Source organism: Dysidea avara, chromosome 1 (assembly GCF_963678975.1).
Source record: "Dysidea avara chromosome 1, odDysAvar1.4, whole genome shotgun sequence".
Lineage (NCBI taxonomy): Eukaryota > Metazoa > Porifera > Demospongiae > Dictyoceratida > Dysideidae > Dysidea > Dysidea avara.
In genome coordinates, this window is record NC_089272.1 from 51,915,874 (window position 1) to 51,935,716 (window position 19,843).

A 19,843-nucleotide genomic window follows, 5' to 3' on the forward strand; every position below is an offset into this window, starting at 1 on the left:
TTAAGGTCAGAGATAGTGTAGTAGCTTTAGACTAACTGTGTAGATAGGTACAGAAAGTGTAATAGAATTGACACGTGTAATGTGCAGATTAAATAGGTGTATAAGTGTCCCTTTATGGTTGTTGTTGAGCAGTTATAGTGTACAGTGTATTGTGTGCTGCCAGTTGATATATCAGAAGACTTGGTGTGTGAGCATCCTGCAGCAGGCTAGTGGAGTCATGTTCTATAGTGAAGTAGCTACTCTACCACCAGTGGCCTGATACTACAATAGCATCCATATAGAACATTTGCACACTTTATTATTGAAGTTGAAGATGAGTAAGTTTGTTTTGTTAGATAGGTTAGTGGTAATGTAGCAGATGAGAAGCTATGTACAAAAATCAGTTACTTCTAAATCAGCAGCAAAGACCACTTTCACGTAAAGGCCATGGCCACTGTGCCTAATGGGTTAGTACTGCTGAACCAGATGATCCACTGACTCAGATAACAATCCGAGTCTGAGTAATCCAGGTTAGACCTGGATTTGACTTTAAAACTGAGGAGTGCAACATTCTTAGCAACCCCACTACCTTATTAAGTAAATGGGTAGAAAAAATCTTATAATTGACAATCGTTTTAGTGGGTGTGGTTCCATGTTGTAAAACACATATCCTAAGGTGTGGCTTTCTGCATATTTCAACATTCCTAACTGATAAATTAGGAAGCTCCATACATGCCTACAAACAGTATCACATGTTCCTGACAAGTGGGCGTGGCTCATGACAGAAGCTGCAGGACTAGACTATTGACTCATACAATAACAATTGTTTAGTAGACATGGCTTCACATATAGAGATTATATACACACTGTACAGGTTGTTATCAGCCAGTCTCTCTTGGTGACAGGTTGTCATCAGCCAGTCTCTCTTGGTGACAGGTTGTTATCAGCCAGTCTCTCTTGGTGACAGGTTGTCATCAGCCAGTCTCTCTTGGTGACAGGTTGTCATCAGCCAGTCTCTTTGGTGACAGGTTGTCATCAGCCAGTCTCTTTGGTGACAGGTTGTCATCAGCCAGTCTCTCTTGGTGACAGGTTGTCATCAGCCAGTCTCTTTGGTGACAGGTTGTCATCAGCCAGTCTCTTTGGTGACAGGTTGTCATCAGCCAGTCTCTCTTGGTGACAGGTTGTCATCAGCCAGTCTCTTTGGTGACAGGTTGTCATCAGCCAGTCTCTTTGGTGACAGGTTGTCATCAGCCAGTCTCTTTGGTGACAGGTTGTCATCAGCCAGTCTCTCTTGGTGACAGGTTGTCATCAGCCAGTCTCTTTGGTGACAGGTTGTCATCAGCCAGTCTCTCTTGGTGACAGGTTGTCATCAGCCAGTCTCTTTGGTGACAGGTTGTCATCAGCCAGTCTCTCTTGGTGACAGGTTGTCATCAGCCAGTCTCTCTTGGTGACAGGTTGTCATCAGCCAGTCTCTTTGGTGACAGGTTGTCATCAGCCAGTCTCTTTGGTGACAGGTTGTTATCAGCCAGTCTCTTTGGTGACAGGTTGTCATCAGCCAGTCTCTTTTGGTGACAGGTTGTCATCAGCCAGTCTCTTTGGTGACAGGTTGTTATCAGCCAGTCTCTTTGGTGACAGGTTGTCATCAGCCAGTCTCTCTTGGTGACAGGTTTGCCATCAGCCAGTCTCTTTGGTGACAGGTTGTCATCAGCCAGTCTCTTTGGTACCAGGTTGTCATCAGCCAGTCTCTCTTGGTGACAGGTTTGCCATCAGCCAGTCTCTTTGGTGACAGGTTGTCATCAGCCAGTCTCTTTGGTGACAGGTTGTTATCAGCCAGTCTCTTTGGTGACAGGTTGTCATCAGCCAGTCTCTTTTGGTGACAGGTTGTCATCAGCCAGTCTCTTTGGTGACAGGTTGTTATCAGCCAGTCTCTTTGGTGACAGGTTGTCATCAGCCAGTCTCTCTTGGTGACAGGTTTGCCATCAGCCAGTCTCTTTGGTGACAGGTTGTCATCAGCCAGTCTCTCTTGGTGACAGGTTTGCCATCAGCCAGTCTCTTTGGTGACAGGTTGTCATCAGCCAGTCTCTTTGGTACCAGGTTGTCATCAGCCAGTCTCTCTTGGTGACAGGTTTGCCATCAGCCAGTCTCTTTGGTGACAGGTTGTCATCAGCCAGTCTCTCTTGGTGACTGGTTTGCCATCAGCCAGTCTCTTTGGTGACAGCGGCCAGTCGCTTTGGTGACAGGTTGCGATCAACCAGTCTCTTTGGTGACAGGATGTGATCAGCCAGTCTCTTTGGTGATAGATGGTGATCAGCTAGTCTCTTTAGTAAGTGTGCTTTGTCCGAATGAGGTTTCTAGGGGTCTGGGGGCATGCCCCCCCCCAGGAAAATTAGGTGTGAACATGCACAATTTTGGTGGAATTTTATTATGATACCACTGAATATGGACCATTTGATTATACAACTTTGGGGAAAACCTTTTAATTTCTATCTGCATGGGGGGGGGGATAGTTAACCCAGGAGTGACCAATTCCCCTGCCAACCCCCCCCCCCCCCTAAATTAACGCCTGATCTACATACAAGTTGTTAGCTATACTCCCTTAAAACTACAAACAGTTATGAAGAGGTGTGCAAAATATTCTACACTGCCTACTGTAAGTTTGGAAACTTTACCTGCAGCTATGAGATATGAAGTCATATGATGGGAGTATGCTTGTCAGCCTGGAGTGGTTCCATGATGAGGTCCCATGACTGATATCCTCATGCTATTACTCATGCCTGCCTTAGTTCGCTTCTCCTTTAGACACGTTATACCTGTATGTCTGGAACACTTCCGTCACTCCGTTTGTTAGCTTTTGAAGGATTTTTTCTGAGTGTCACTTTAAGCGTCTAAGGAAAACAAAACACGCACAGCACAACAATCCGAAAAAGCAGAATAACCTTTGCTGGTACCATTATCACATCAATGGCCACAGTAATAGAATCTAGGATGAGAAGAGTGTCTGGGTCATGCATACCACTGGGTTAGCTGGTGAAAATAAGGTATTTTAGACTAGCTGTAAGTTGAGGTTTACAAAGTATTCTACCAACAGTGAACATGACTAATACTGACCATGACGACAATCTTTAGGAACACTACTGTGACAGGTAAGGTGGATCAGTAGATACAACGTAAGAGATGTCTATGCACTAATTGTGAAGGAATCCCTGACCAGGTAGATTGGTGAATGTAATGGATTTTATTTGCAGGATATAGCAGTCCATGCTGTTTGCAATTATAGCCAGGTGTCTAACCCTCTTAAGAGAATGTTAACACCATAAACAAGAGTCACTAAACAAAGTTGTAGAGAATGTGGCCCTAGAAATTGACAAAGTCCTATGGGCCTTTACAAGCCACTAGAGGAAAAGCCTTACTACTGGAAGTATTAGCATGAATACTTGTAGTGTTCATGACAATGGAGAAGGTAAAATTCCCCTAGAGGTGTGAATCATCGTGAGACACTAATGATGTTATTGAAGGAAAGTGAGAACCACAATTGAAGAAAATCCAACTTTTCTCTGATTCACAACCACCAAAATCATCTGCATTTGACCAAGTTGGTGCTGATACTAAAGCAGCTCATTCAAAACAATTTGTCAATCTCTGGTGTTAAAGTAAACAAGATACAAGATTAAGTGAACATAAGGAAAATAAAAAATGATCTAATGATCAAACATGGCATGATAATAAAATGAGCATTCTCCAGCAACTACTGACAAGTCAACTGCTGAAATTATCTCTCATCAATTACTACATAGAACCAGTAGATAACAATGTTACCCTTTTGAATTCCAACAAAACACATGTAATCATTACACATTTTTTAACCAATTGTGATTAGTTCATTCAGTGATCTATTGATATGTAATGTTGCTGATCTCCCACATATTATCATGATAGTATACAAATTATTCCCAAAGCATAAATTGTCCCATTTGATCCAAGCTTGATTATCTCTTCCAGGATTCACTGTGTATTCTACCATATCTCAGTAGTTCAGACTCTCCACCAGCATTAGTGCCTGTGAAATACATTGTTCAGAACAATTGTGGCTCTCAGTTCCTCTTATAGGAAATGATCTATTGACTGTGGGTTGCAGTTATGCCCAGTGCCTGATACGTCAACCAACATCAGTCAACTGTGTAAACTTTTCGACTCATCATACACCCATCTGGTGGCTCATGGCAGTTTTAATTATCCAAGCATTAATTGGGCTGCCAGTTACGGGCACATCCCTGTATCTTGTGCTCAGCAGTTTCTTGACACTCTATAAAATCTGTTTTTGTACCAACATGTTGACTCGCCAACCAGATACATGCATGGCCAACTCTCTAATACCCTGGAACTGGTCATAACCAATGAGGAAGATTTGATTGATCACTTATCCCTCCTATATTAAGTGACCACACATCCATCCAATATACACAATGATAAACTTTGGAACCTATTGATTGGAATGCAGCAACAGTGTTTTGGATGGGTGGGATTATTTCTCTGACACCTTCAACAGTTTTCTACAACAAACTGTTTCTACCATATAACAGTTAAATTTCAAAGAGGAAATTTTTGAAGATCAGATGGTAAAATGAATTTCAAGGGTTTTACTTTTGAATGCTTCAAACATTGTGTGTAGCACCAACAAAAATAATGTTGGTAGTATATACACGGTTAACCAAACGGATTGGTATCAACATGGCGAGTGTGTGTATTAAATGATACAAATTACATATGATAAGGGGATATTATCATGTCTACAATGAACTATGGACACTAAACTAATGGAATTTGTTCTACAGATGAGACTAAAATAATGAGAGTGCGAATCATTGCACGTGTCCACTTGGAGGGAAATCTTGATTCAGCTTTAGGAAATAACAATTCAAAGCCATGACACATTGTTGCAATCATAGTTTAACAGTCACAAATTTCTGTAGCACAAGTTCACACATAGAAGCAAGCTCTAAGTCAGTTGCAGGCTTAGCTAGCTAGCTACGTAAAAGTTTAATCAATTGTGCCTGCATGAGTTTTTTTTCATGGAGATATAAATTTTTGTAGCACCACTGCTCTTCAAATAATTAAACTCCTTTGAAAATAACTCGTAACACAGTATTACTACTGCTAAATATAAAACCAATAACATCTACATTACATGAGGCCAAATCTGAAAAATAAAAGAAATTGTTTATGGAGGAAGTATATATACTACATCATCTAATTATGTTACATATACTAACATTCACAATGCTTTGTGTACCTTAACATAATAAGCTCCATAGGGATTTCGAGTGTGCGATTGCCAACACATAATCATAAGGTATGTATATTGGAGTTTTGTAGGATTACATAGTGGAAAGTACTGATATCATTTGATGATCAACTTCATCATTCTGATTGTACGTACTTGAAGTTACTTGCGGTGCTTGACAAATTTTCGTCTCGTGCTTTATTAGCATCTCGGCTGTACGCCTTGTGCTTTATTTTTCATATAGCACTTGTGGCAATCCTTTAAATGATTTATGGAACTTTCTATTGGTAGTTTGCAGCCATACACTAGGACTCATAATTAACATGCGTTGCACAAATTATTAGCAGCCTGGATGTACACAAACTAGTTTAACAAAGTAACTTACGTTTAGTTCACCATAGTTTGGCATGGTAGACATTCATTACATATTTTGGCAGTGTTGGGTCACAACTCTCAATCGATTTTATGTTGACACATGGTGAAGTATTTCTGTGATATCTCCAGGACTTGTCCATTTACATTAACAAACATAATAGCAACGTTATACCTTCTCCCACCCATCATCAAAGCATTTAGGTACGTCTATAAAAGCAATCCGGTGATAGAACTCGTATTGGCTGGAGTGATTGACCACTCAATGCAGCAAAAGCTATCACCCTACACTGGCTTGGGTGATTAGTCGTACTGGTGTGAGTGATGTGGGCTATTAGCCTGCACTAGAGCAAGTGGGAAACTGTGCTTTATTGCCCTAAAGTGTACTTTATGAAATTTAAAGTACACTTTTCCTTTTGATCTCGCCCACGCAAAGTTCTATAAAATCTGCTAAATCTCCTAGGCCTAATGCCTCCTATAAATCTAAGAAACTGTGATCAGTTATGTGTTCCTTAAGCCCTTTAAATGGATTGTTGTCAAATGATTTGAATATTGTGCACATCACATCAACTTTTAAGAAGGGGGGCAAAGTAAACTTGATAACTATCATCCAGTGTATTTAACTTTTGTGATCATTACATTATTGGATTCAATAGTCAAACACTCTGCTATCACACTAGGGCTGAGTATTTGGAAAATTTTGCTACTTTCATGATTGTAGGATGCGACATATTCTGATTATGATAACTATTACGATGTTATAAAACTTTACTATGAATAGCATCATATGTGCACAACGTTGTATGAATTATTTATTTAAAGTGAAACTGTGTACAACTGTTCACTAGCATTTTAATAAACTTGTCAGCTTGCTCCAAATTGGCCCAGACCACCACATTAATGAGCCAATTCTTTAAACTCTTCCGCCAAGCCCTCAACATTCTAATATTACTATTTCAAAACTTCACTCACAGTAAAATAATGGATATAACATATATCATTTATCTCTTGTTAATGCAGGTAGTGAGTTATGGTCACGGGTATTTGTTGCACAGTATTAATTTTGTTACATGCGACATACACCAATATGTACATCATGCTGCCCATGAATTTTCTGTGTTAAACATGATTGTTATTCACATGGAAAATCTGAATCATCACTGTCAATTTTCTGTTTCTCTGGCTGAGGTATTACATACGTACTAACGATACTTTGCATCAACCCAATCCTTGTGAGCTTCATGGAAGGGAACTCAGAAGTCTTAAATGCATTCAATCTCAATCTAAATAACTGGTCAAAGTGGTAAGAACTCAGCCAATTATTGTTGATTATTTCCGTTCAAGTTGAAAGTATGCTTTGTGCAATTTATTCCTATTTTGCACATTCAAGTGTATGAACTGAAAGGTTTACAATGCTAAATGAAATATTTGTAAAGCTACAGAGGCTATTTGACATCCATTGGTTTAGTATACTTTAAGCAGGTTCGGTCTTATGAAGCACTGACCAGTCACCTATTTTGATGACCAATTTTCTGAAGTTAAATGAGTTTTTTCTTACCAGAATGCAACAAAAATTAAATTTCATTGGTATTTCTGGCTAACTGATATTAAAACTTCTTTTTGAGCCACACAATAAATTTCTATCACATGTGGAACAACAGATTTCAATTGAGTTTGAAGACTATTGTCACATCCAAGCATTACAGAAGTCCCTTTACTCGTGAACATAATTAACTTAATCTTGAATTTCATCAAAATACTTCAAATATGGAATATACGTCACATTCTTGCAAACCCACCAATTTCACCATACATTTTTAAACCAGACACACACCCAAAGGCTGGCTGTGGGCATGTGCCTGGTTTCCTGAAATTGGTTTGGAAAAAACTGTGTTTCTGTGTGTTTGTCCATCACCCACGTAAGCAAACAGGCTTTGAGCTACAGAAAATAAACCTCCGTTCAGTGAACAAAGGATGTTTATGTACTGTATTAAAGCTCAACTTTCTGTTTTTGTCGTAATTGCTAGAAGGGGACGTGACCGGTAACTGAAACCAGTTGAAACAGTTCACTAGGGCTAGCCTATGTCCTGTAATAGGCGTATAACAGCTGAAAAACAATGTAACAGGCCTCATAAGCTACCAGAAATGGTGAATCTTCTCAAACTGAAGGGGGGCATATCCCTTTGTATGTGAACAAAAATTAAGAGCAGCCATTGGGCTTTGTGTAGAGAATTAGCATATGAAAGCATAATCTCCACATAATTTATGGTTTACTCTTTAGCAATGCATAGCAACATAATTGATGAATTACAAAAGGCTTAACCAATACTGCTTCATCGTCATCAGGGAAAAGCGAGGCTGGTTTTTGGGTGGTGATGTTTTTCATGGGCCATGCCCACACCTTTGTGGTCCCTACTATACAATACTATTGTACTGTATGATGAGTCCTAAATGCACTTAGGTCATGCTGTACTCAGCTTTTGTGAATTGGACTGGTAGCAATATTATGCTGAGGGAACCAGTGAAGTGCTCAGAGGATGCTTGGACTTTCCAACTGCACAGTCTGTATCCCTAGTAGGAAAGCACTAGGTAGAAACAGTCTCCTACCCCAATGTGGTTTCCCTTGCTGATATTTCTGCTTTCAAATCTGGCAATGGAGTCCTATGTGCCTGGCTTTTCTTGCCAACAACCTGTGACAATTGATGACCTAAGAACCCAACAAGATATGATTAACCTTTAACTGACACATAGTTCAATCTGATGATACATAGCTTATGATAACAGTTTAGTCACAGTGTCCTGCAAACCAGAATTAACCAGACAGTTACCTAAATTTGACTGGAGTTATGGAAGATTAAAGCTCAACTTTTGCCGGTAGTGGCTCCTTACTGGATCACCTGCAGAGCTGTTTTTGGTCACTATGTGGTTTGGGTGCTACGTACAACAGTTGTGTAACAAGAGATAAGGCTGGACTAGCTGCAAGGGGCAAACTATGTTAAAGGATTATAATATAGATGAAATTGAAATTGCTGCAAACTGTTGAAGGTATATGTACATATGTATCCCTACATTATACCATTAGTACTGCAGCTTCATGAGTTAAATGCATACCAGTCATACATGCAGAAATGTAATACCAGTATTACATTGACTAGAACAACTAGAAACAGTAATCAACAACAAAATACTTACTCAAAAACAGCAACAATGTCATTCTGGCAGAAGCAGTGAATGTGTGTTTTCCCCAGAGGATGCTGACAACAGAACTGGGAGCTGCTTGTACGTCGAGGTACATAAATGTGATCATAAAACTTCATCTCAAGGAACTTAGCAAATGAGTAACTTAGTGCCCCTTTAGTTAGCTCCATGTGAGGAGTATGCTGAAACAAGATGTCTGTAACACTTGCACACTATTGCTACAACACACCACACACACTAACCTGTTGACATTTCTTACACTTGTACCAGTTATAAATGATGTCATTACTGCCCGGGATAACAGTAGGCAGTCTGAACACACTTATCCTCAAGCAATCACTATAGTGAACAAAGTGTGCTTGATGGCTGAATACATCTTGGTGACAGTTTAAACAAGGCTCCGACCTGCAGATCACATGATATGATCATGTTGGATGATATCATACACAAACCTGAAGCACATTTGATTCAGGAATTCCCCCAAACTGAGGTCATTACCAACGTAGTAAGGTAACTTTATCAACCTGTAATGAGATCAAGGAAAGATCATGAGATCAACTAGATTAAAATACCAGAACAAACATGCTGACAGGAGACGTTGTAAGATTTAAATTTAGAGTAATCATGGGAAATCAAACCCAGCAAAGGTATCAATGCCTGCAGAGAAATCCTACCTCATTACTACAGACAACACAATGTTACACAGCAATATTCAGACTAGGGCTAGGAAGTATTAGCATCCCAGTGAAACATGGAAATAAATAATATCTTTGTGTGCCAAACACATCAATTCAGTTATTTTATGTTGATCTGTTGGAGTATCTTGATCTATTATGTTAGAGTGTTTGACTACTCTGTCTGATCTCCTGGAGTAATGTGATTCTTGATCTTTTTGAGTGTTCTGTAAAGTATATTGATCTGCTGAGCACACTATGCTTCTAAAATTACTCATTGTTCTTTCTGGAAACTCTTTTTTATTCATGTATTCATCCCAAAAGTATCCCCTAATATTTTTGAATGAATCCTGAAATAATAAAAGTTACACGCCTTTTCTATTGCAGCTGAAAATATAATTACTGGGAACCGTAAGATGAAATACTCTTCTAATAAAGCAGTCACAGACAACTGCTTTATTAGGGAGGTGCTAGCAATGTTTAAGGATGTGTCTTACTACAAGAAAAAACATGTGAATTCTAATTAATTCCTAAAGATCATTCTGTCATATTAGAATTATTTATTCTAGAATTATTCCTACTTTTGGCATACCACAGTGCATACAATGCATAATTCATAGACCTCCTTTCTGCCCCATTTATCTTTGCTGACAGTGCAAGGTTATAGCTCCATGTTATGGCTCCCCAATGTTTGTAATGGGAATCATCTGAGTTTTCAGTTGTGACTGGGTTGATTGCAGAAGTCCATCTCCTCAGTGTTCTTCATTTGTAATGGGCTGAACACAGTTAAAACAAAGCTTAATGGCCACTTTGCTATATCAGTAATTGTGGCACGTGTTCAGACAAAAACCATAAGCCTGACACCATTCTTTAATTTCTTCTAATGCGGCATGCGTGGGTTCACCAGTCATAATAATGATACAAAAAGTTTTTAAAAAGCACAAAGAAAAGTTAGGAATTTAAGGAATCAAAGAAATAAAAGGTAGTAAAACAAGGGAGTTCACCTATACCTGAAGATATAGTAGAGAGTAGCCGATATTTAATCCCTAAATGTCCACTAATACACTGAGGTATTGATGATTTCCCTTTGTTTGACTACTCGCTGGTATCAGCTATACTGGAATTACATTACAGCACTTACATCGGAGTCATACACAATGTGTATTTGTTGGGTTGAGTGTCACGCCGTGAGCTATTCCAGTACAGAAATGACAAGGACTGATGATTCTGTATAGTCAGGCAGTCAATCTGTGGAAAAACAGTTAACAATCGTGTTACACTTAACAATGTCTAACATGTTTATCTTTCATCTTCTTATCAATGGGGACTTCCATCCTCAACCTTTCAGGTTCAGCCCATCTGGTCCTCTCTCCATCAGCCACTGTCCTGTCCGCCTCACTAATAGATGTTCTCCGTAGTCCTCCAGTGGCACTTGCTATTGATGACCTTGAGGCATATGGGGAGAATGGCTTCACCTCTGAACACTCCTCATCGTTATTCTAATAGATGATACCCAGTAATTCTACACTCTGTGTATGTACTTTACCTTATTTGGTGTTGCAGATTGCAGTTTCATTTTCTCGTTGACTTTTCCCACTGTCCCAGTCATGTGACTTAGCTCTTTAGACTTGAGTGGTAACAATAAGGGACAGGTAGTAAACGAGTGACTGGCAGTGCCTCGAGGCTCTTGCTGGTCAACCACTGGCCTCTCCCATAGATTAACACTAGTTAATATTTGCTGTGAAGCACAATCATCCACTGCTGAGCTATCACACAAATCTGTATCACCTTCAGTGTTTGCTGGCTTAAACACAGCAGACCAGAACATTTCTGATGGTAAGTATCGTGTAATGTCACAGCCAACTACAGCAGATGACATTAGGTGAGGAACTGGAAAGCTAATGTAACAAGATACTGACAAAATCTGTCCATTCATCAAATTAGCAAAACCGAAGTCGCTCTCATTATCCTCAATAAACACCGCGGTGACTTCAGACTGAGTAGTGGCAGAGGACAGTTTACACTGATACCCAACCTCAGTGGACTTTTCAATGGTGGCAGCTGCACTGTTGTGAATATCTGGTACATCATCATTACAGGGGGCGGGAAGGGTTGGCCACTTAGTTAAAGGATACAATGTACAGTCTGGACTACGAATGGATAAGCGTTTTGGTAATGGAAATTTGTAAATGTCTTCACCACCACCTACTGGAATTGCTGCAAATGTAGCATGAAGGTACTGCGCTTCTAAACAAGCATTGTATGCAGCATAAACAGCAAAACGAAACACTTCCTTCACTTTACGCAGTTCTCCTTTGCTGGCTCCCTGCAGAATTACACAACAACCAAGATGCTCAGTACAATGGTCAAAACACATTAACGTTTTCTTGCCTCCTTCAGGAATACAAAAGCCTTTCAAGTAAAATTGTCCACAACTTCCTAAAGTGATTGGCAGCAATAACTGCTCGACAGAAATGAGTAGGTCTCCTTGTGTGAGTCGTGCCACCCTTTTCAACACCGATAACTTCACATTAATCGCCAGCGTCACCCCTAACTCATACAACATGTCTTGAGCACTCTTAGCAATTGAGCCTTGGACCATTATGATGTCCGGCTTGTGTGTGTGTATTCTGGCCACTAAGTTCTTGAGGTATTCATACTCTTGACTGCACAGCCTGTCAAATGATGACAGCTTGTTCTCGGTCCGCTCAAACTCAATACTGCAAGTGAGCAATAGAATCCGTGGATTCTGAAATGATGTTTGCATCCTCTTGTTTGTGACATTTTTAGAGCAGACAATGCCATAAATAAGCGACGAGTGTTCCTTAGAGCCTCCAGGGATCTTCTTAATCTGGACATAGTCACAGATATTCATCGAGTCTCCTTTATTAATATCAGGTTTTACATTGTAGCCTGCCTCCATTATTAATGGCTGGATCACATAATACCAGTTGGATGACAAGCCTGCTTGGCACAGCAATTGGTTCAAAACGTTGTTGACATGTAGTTTACAGTTTTCCTCAATGTCATTGGCTAGTTCAACCAAAGATACAGTCGAAGCCTCAGAAGACAAAGCAGTCTCCAAAGGTGACTCGTACTTCTGCTGTTGCTCAGTGCATATTTCAGAGGTAATTGCAAATATATACTGGTAAATATCATTCTGTTCAATTAAACTGAACTGACTTATACTCTCTCCAACTGGAGAAGTACTCCTCTCTTCTGTGACAGCAGTCATTTTTTCAGTCGTCACATGTTCATATCCATCTTCAGTAGCAACAATAGTTGCTGTACTGTCATTTTCATAATTACCACTGAGAGATGGCAACCCCTTCAGAATCACAGTCCCCTCATCCTAATGAATAATGATGTCATTAGACATTACATCATACCCTCACCTGAGGAGTAATTGCTGTAGCCATTTCCTCTCCTTGTAACTCGTATCTACCCAACTGTTGCACCAATTATATTAGAATACAACACAGACAGTAACTCACAGGACCAATCTCTAGGAACACATGGCTCTCATCACGAAATGTCTGATCAGCGTTGACTATATTTAGTCTCTTAGTATCTACTAGTACTTGTCCCAGCCTTGTAGCTATGCCCCTATAGTAACAGATCAAGTGACCGCATTACTTATATTATTGTCTGTCTACAACAAAATAGCTAATTACTGCATAAAAAGCCAAAGCGATGGCAAAGCAGTGGAAAAAGTCACCCAATTAATACTGACAGTATTGCCATGTCATCAAAAAATTATTGTAACATGATGGCTTGGCCAATGTTTTTGATTTTACTACTTTTAATGTCCTGGCTATTACAGCTACTTTGTATTTAATATATACAAGTAGAAGGAAAATTTAGAAATTTTAGGGACCAAAGAAATAAAAAAGTAGTGAAACAAGGAAGGTTGCCTACACATGAAGGATTTTCCCTTGTACTTGTTTGGTTAACACTTTACGACTGGTGAATCCACACATACCAAAAAATGCCAGGCTTATTTTTTTTGTTGGAACGCATGCCCTAACTATCAACTGTTAATTACTGAAATAGAGAAGTGGCCTTTTCAGCTTTGTTCAGTCCGTTACACAGTGTTACAAACAAAGAGCACTACAAGAAAAACTTTCAATTCAGTCACTAAATCACTACATAAAACTCAGATGATTCCCGTTACAAACGTAGGGAAGCCATCATGTGGCACTACCACGGACATAAAGGAGAACACAGGTAGTCCATGAAGCATACATTGTATGTACTACAATATACCAGAAGACACCTATCAGGCTAAAACAACACTGAAACGTGAAAAAATAAAGCCTGTAACTACAGCTGTTATTGAGTTACTCTTGTGTGAAGGCATCAGTCAATCAGTCTGGCAGTTGCAGTTAATAGAAAATTTCACTGAATATTAAATTTTATAGCATCCTATAGGAAGCATTAAGATCATCTTTGAAGACGTGTATATCTCTGAGATGGTTGGAAAATTTAGCTTGAATTTGAAGAGTAAGGTATCCGACCCCAAGGAAATTTTCACTGAAAAATGTTACATTTCAACAACAAACATGTTTAGACACAGACTTGAAAACACTTTCTGTGTAAAATACACACTTGTCTGTCATGTTCCCATGCTCAGCCACACTCATGACACACTACATACGATGTGTCTTTATCATGACACACTATACTAGTATTTTTTAAAACTTGTTAATTTAAAAAAATAATAAAGTAGGGATGTATGCAATAAAAAGTAGTGTAACAAGAGATGAATGATAGTATTACAGCATAGCTCAGTGGGAAAGTCCCTACTTTGGCATTGAGCAAAATAATTGTTATAGCTAATGTGCCAAAGTAGGGACTTTCCCACCAAGGACGTCGGAACGGAGGAGGGGGGGGTGCCATGGTCCCCACACTAATTTCACAAGCATGTTTTGCCCTCCCCCCCACTTTTTGGGCCAAGCAGCCAATCAGCCAAAGTTATATACACACACACAGAAATACATACATCTCTTGTTTCACTACTTTTTGTTGCATAGATCCGTACTTCATTTTTTAAATTTACAATTTTTAAAAATACTAGTTTAGCTTTTTTTGTTGTAGCACAGCTAGCTACAATGTAACTTGTGACTTTTCTATTAGAATATCATACATGACTGTTGTATTAGAGTATATCTCGAGTCAGCCAAGAGGTGTGCAGTTAGCTACACTAATTAGGGATGCGCCGATTTTGCCGGAAAATTTTTTGGAAAACTACGTTGGTACAAGCAAAGAGCAAAATGCTGGAAAAATAGGCGGAAAATTGGAAAAATGGGCACCAAGGAATGGCAACTTGGCACATTTTGTATGATAAAGATCGAGATACTCTAATAGAACAGTCACGCATAGTATTAGAACAACATATGCTCATAGGAAATTGTGACTAAAGATCGAGATACTCTAACAGAGCAGTCACTACGTATGAAATACGAAATATTCTAATAGAGCAGTCACACATACTTGTAAGCTAGAGATACTGCAATTAATTTTTACTGATGCTCAGCAAAATAGAAAAATTTAGAGTAAAATATTGAGCAAAATAGGTAAAAAATAAAAGAATTGCTGGAAAGAAAAATAGGTGGAAAAAAAAGCAAAATAGGCTCATCCCTAACACTAATAAGGGGTGAGGTCATCTTGTATACTGTTAAGTAAACAGCTAGATTACTAAGAGGTGTGGACTCCATACTCTATTGCTATTAGTCCACCGATATCTTTAATTGATGGGCCTGGTCACGAACCTATCGTGAATGGGATCCCAATCGCGAACGGGATCCCAATCGCGAACTTGCACATCTCTAGTCTTACAGTAGCACCGGGACTGAAGCACTTCTGAAATCCAGCTCTGAAATATGCAATTCTGTGGCGTCTATATAAGTTGCTGAAAGGAAGTGTTGATATGGAAATTAACGCCTTGATATGGTTTTGTTGGATGAAGAATACAAGCAGCCTGATTAAAGATAAAAGAAAAACAAGGTGCAGAGGCCCTATACTCATCAGAACCACAAAAGGCACATCCCACTGGTAAGTTTGTTATCGTGGTGTAAAATGGTAGCCGTATGCTGGCCTCTAGCGACTGTGGTCAATGAGGCAGGCAGTGATATTAAAATTTGAGTTTTGGCGATTTTCAAAAACATTCTATATCCAGCCACCTGTAAGTGTTTTGTTATATTTAATGCTGTTTTATATACATTATATGGACTAGTACTATTCTGTAAAGGTGATTTTCATCACGTAAAATGTCTCTAGGATGATTTTTAATAGGGCTGAAACAAAATTTAAGTAATAGTTAGACTTCAGACCACAGGGGTCTAAGTAATTTAGTAACCCGATGGCCCTGTGTCGTGGCGCCTGAGCGAAGCGAAGGCGCTACTACAGGGCCTGAGGGTTACTAAATTACTTAGACCCCTGTGGTCTGAAGTCTAAGTTATTTAGACCCTTTATGTAGTTGTTGTACCTTAACATTGTTGACAGCTGCTTGTAACAGAGAAATGTAGCGTTCATTAGTAGAAACAAGCCATTATTCTGTTGTTACGCTACGGGTTTAAAATTAATTTTCAGGTGGCGATGCGTTGCCAACGCTACCAGTCCGGTTGCGCGTAATAAACATGAAAAGGGTCTAAGTAAACATGAAAGGGTCTAAGTAAACATGAAAAGGGTCTAAGTAACTTAGACACCTCCAAAATTCACCAAATTCACCACCAAAAGGGTCTAATATAAAATTATACTAATACTCGGTGAGTACTCGTCAAGGATTTTGGTACTCGGATAGTAAAATTGGTACTTGAGTACTTGTTAAGATCATGTGACCCAGCTCACATGATGTATTTGTCATCAGGGAGTGACACAATGAAGACTGTAGACTTTGATTGGCATAATGTTTTGTCCGGGACACTAACATCAGTACTTTAATACAGTGTGTGTATCATTGTTGTTACTTGAAAAAGCTGTAAACTGTTTAAGGTTGGTACAAAACATGTCAAAGGGTATGACTACAAATAGCTAGTATTTGTGAATACTCGATCAATAGCACTCGAATACTAAAACACCATGATTGTTTCAGCCCTAATTTTTAAAGGTGGAATTTTGGGTGGTACGCAAAATTTTCAAGGCGATCCCTACTTAAACGGTACTACCATACCGTTTGATACCATGTGTCTTGATCATGACACACTACCATCATGACACACTGCCATGTGTCTTGATCATGACACACTACCATGTGTCTTGATCATGACACACTACCAGTGTTGGGCAAGTTACTTTGTAAAAGTAACTAGTTACATATTACTTGCAACTGAACTATTTAGTTACAGTTACATATTACCCATAAAATAAAGTAACTGTAATAATATTACATATTATATTACTTTGTATCCACAGCCTTAATCTGTCACGTGTGAAACTACCACCTTATCACGTGATATGATTGCGTTGTTGGACAATATGCAAATTTTGGTTATAGATAAGAAGCTAGTGAATAAGCTTCATTCAGTAGGCCTCGTTACTTCGTTGTGGCTAGGCATTACTCAGGGGATAACTAACGAGATTAGTAACTTTGTTACTTGTAGTAATAATATTGCATAATATTAGACTCGTTACAGTAACTATATTACTTAGGTAACGCGTTACATTTGTAAGTAAAGTAGCTTACGTTATATTACCTGTTTTTATAGCGTATTTCGTTATATTACTTTGTTACCACAAAAGTAATAATATTACGTAACGCATTACATAAGTAACGCGTTACTCCCAACACTGCACACTACCGTAATGTGTCTTGATCATGACACGCTATCATGTGTCTTGATCATGACACACTACCATCATGACACACTACTATGTGTCTTGATCATGACACACTGCCATGTGTCTTGATAATGACACACCACTATGATCATAACAACTACACCATTAGACTGACCTTGAGGAAGCATGTCTATTCTTGACTAGCCAATCAGTAATCTCCCTAGCAGTCAGGGTGTCTGGGTAATGCATTAATTGGTAGTGATGACTCTGTAACTTCAAACCAGTTAGTGGGTGCAACATTTTTAACCATATATGGTGTGCACCAAACTCCTCAGCATCCTGTAACAATGACATCATAATAGTGACATGATTACAGTGACAATGTAACAGTGACTCTGTACTGACATCACAAATCACCATAGTGATATCACTACACATTCCATGACTAATCATTTACTGTCCCCAAACTAAAATTGCAATAGATACTCATATCAAGGATAATAATTACATCACATATTCCAGCAATTAGCAATTACTTTGTAGCAAAATATGACTTTATCATCACTGCGTCCAACCTTGAAGAGCCCTCTTGCTTGAATGCAAGGGTGAACACCAGCATTGTTTTTTAATGCATTGCACTTTACTTACCATGTTTGGTTCATGCAATAATGAATGTAGTTACCTACTTACGTATTAGGGATTATAGTATATCAGCTGGTGAAGGAGACTTCCCTTGTTTCTCTATTTTTTAACCCTAATCAAACTTAAAATTATTAATTTTTACTTGTTTGTTTACTTTTTGTATATAACATTATAATGATTGGAGAACCCACACATACCACATTAGAAGAAAGAATGGTGCCAGACTTAAATATTTTATTGCAAACACATTCCTCAACTATCAGTTATGTGAAGTGGCCATTACACTTTGTTTTCAGCTATGTTCAGTACGAGAAGTGTTTCTGCAATCAATTTAGTCACTATAGACAAATACAGATGATTTCTATTGCGAATGTAGAGAAGCCATTAGGGCTCTCATAATTAATCGTAAAATTGTTGTAATCAATTAATCACGTACTCATCAATAAAAACTCTAAATAGTTGAAGGAAACTATTTTTTTCTTAATAGTAGGAGAATGAAGCACTACTATCACTAAAGTTTGGCTTAACTTTTATTAACAACATCCATTACAGATCCTGAGCTCTTGACATACCATATTGCAGCCTGTAAGTGCTAGCTGGTGTTGCCAGCTAAACTACAAATTGTAGCCTAGCTACTTATCAACTACTGCCATTTGTTCAACTCTCCTAAGTGGTATGTAGACTACCACTACTATACAGTATTGATTAAGGTTACAGTATATTTTAGAATGCATGGGCAGAACAAATTACAGAACCTGCTCCAGGGGATAAATAATTTCACCAACTGTGTTGTGGAAGTAATACAGCTATTTGTACTTGCATGTTTATACCGCAGAACAACAACTGTTCTTGGATGTGTGGTCCACGATAGAGCAATGCTTTTTAAAAATGCGCCGCCAAAAACCATACTAACAGATTACTGGATCCCTATAATTTTGACACAATTAACTAAGCAACGAAAATATCTAGGTCCTGTGGAAGCGATATTTTAAGTTACTGTTAGTGAAGACATTTTATTAAACTTTTAGTAGTTTCTTCGAGTGAAACAAGCCCTTTGAAGGCTTGTATTTCTGTCATTGGGAAGGAATACGACAAAAATGCTTCCACAGGACCTAATAAATTTAATATACAGTATCATCATGTCCCAGACCTTCCCATAGAGCTTACAGCTTTTTGCTGTATTTGGCGGTGGAAAAACATGGCAGTTACAGCTGGAACTGAGTGGGCTGGCTTTCCTGTCTTGCTACAACAATGTGTAGTGTTCCATCTGCCTCAAACTATACTGTAGTGACATAAAAACATTAAATATGAAGGGCTTTGTGTTCACTTTAAACCTTTCACGCTGCTAGACTCAGTAGACAGGTTTTATGGCCTTCTCAAAAAGTATCAATAGGCATTCAAAAATTTGAATGATTGCCCGTGACTATACTGTAACCTTAAGTGTAGCTGATGTTATCATGAACCCCAATAGTGAGTTCATAATAGGGATCGCCCGTGTTTTTATTTTCTTTTATTTTTTGCAAAAATCCTAATAGAACACACACCTAAAAACCACCTTGAAAAGCATCTTCAACTCACAACCACCCTCTAGTGGTTCTTTGCAATGCGTATAAATCCACTAATAAGTGTGAAGCGAAAAGGAAACAGTACATGTATTTCAGGCAAAACTGAAATTTGCCCGTTTGTTCACATTATGGCCACACCAAGTCAAACCTTAGTTTCTGGTCACCTGCCCGCATGGAAAACCTGGAACCTCAGTTTAGGAGGACTATTATTAATATTACAGGTGCTTAAGTGCACGTGACCCAGTAAAAATCAAGGACATAGATTTTTAAACATTGCAAAAGATCAAGATACTCTAATATAGCAGTCAGGGATTCTAATAGGGCAATCACACTACCCTACACTCTAATAATAG

At 38.8% G+C, this 19,843-nt stretch overlaps 1 protein-coding gene across 4 annotated transcripts in view; it reads right to left on the bottom strand.

The window, feature by feature from the left end:
* Positions 1 to 19,843, bottom strand: part of LOC136268357 (1-phosphatidylinositol 3-phosphate 5-kinase-like) — a 60,060-nt gene that overhangs the window by 26,070 nt on the left and 14,147 nt on the right. For 3 of the 4 annotated variants that reach the window (XM_066063699.1, XM_066063696.1, XM_066063681.1), the window contains exons 2-10: positions 17,459 to 17,622; positions 12,999 to 13,110; positions 12,900 to 12,953; positions 11,051 to 12,856; positions 10,800 to 11,003; positions 10,646 to 10,752; positions 9,283 to 9,354; positions 9,073 to 9,235; positions 8,825 to 9,012 (exon numbers count right to left, since the gene is read on the bottom strand). In XM_066063699.1, coding sequence (XP_065919771.1) covers positions 8,825 to 9,012; positions 9,073 to 9,235; positions 9,283 to 9,354; positions 10,646 to 10,752; positions 10,800 to 11,003; positions 11,051 to 12,856; positions 12,900 to 12,953; positions 12,999 to 13,110; positions 17,459 to 17,583 — 2,831 coding nt within the window. In that variant the 5' untranslated portion in view covers positions 17,584 to 17,622. The remainder of the gene's footprint in view (positions 1 to 8,824; positions 9,013 to 9,072; positions 9,236 to 9,282; positions 9,355 to 10,645; positions 10,753 to 10,799; positions 11,004 to 11,050; positions 12,857 to 12,899; positions 12,954 to 12,998; positions 13,111 to 17,458; positions 17,623 to 19,843) is intronic. The other variant, XM_066063689.1, reaches the window with a different exon arrangement.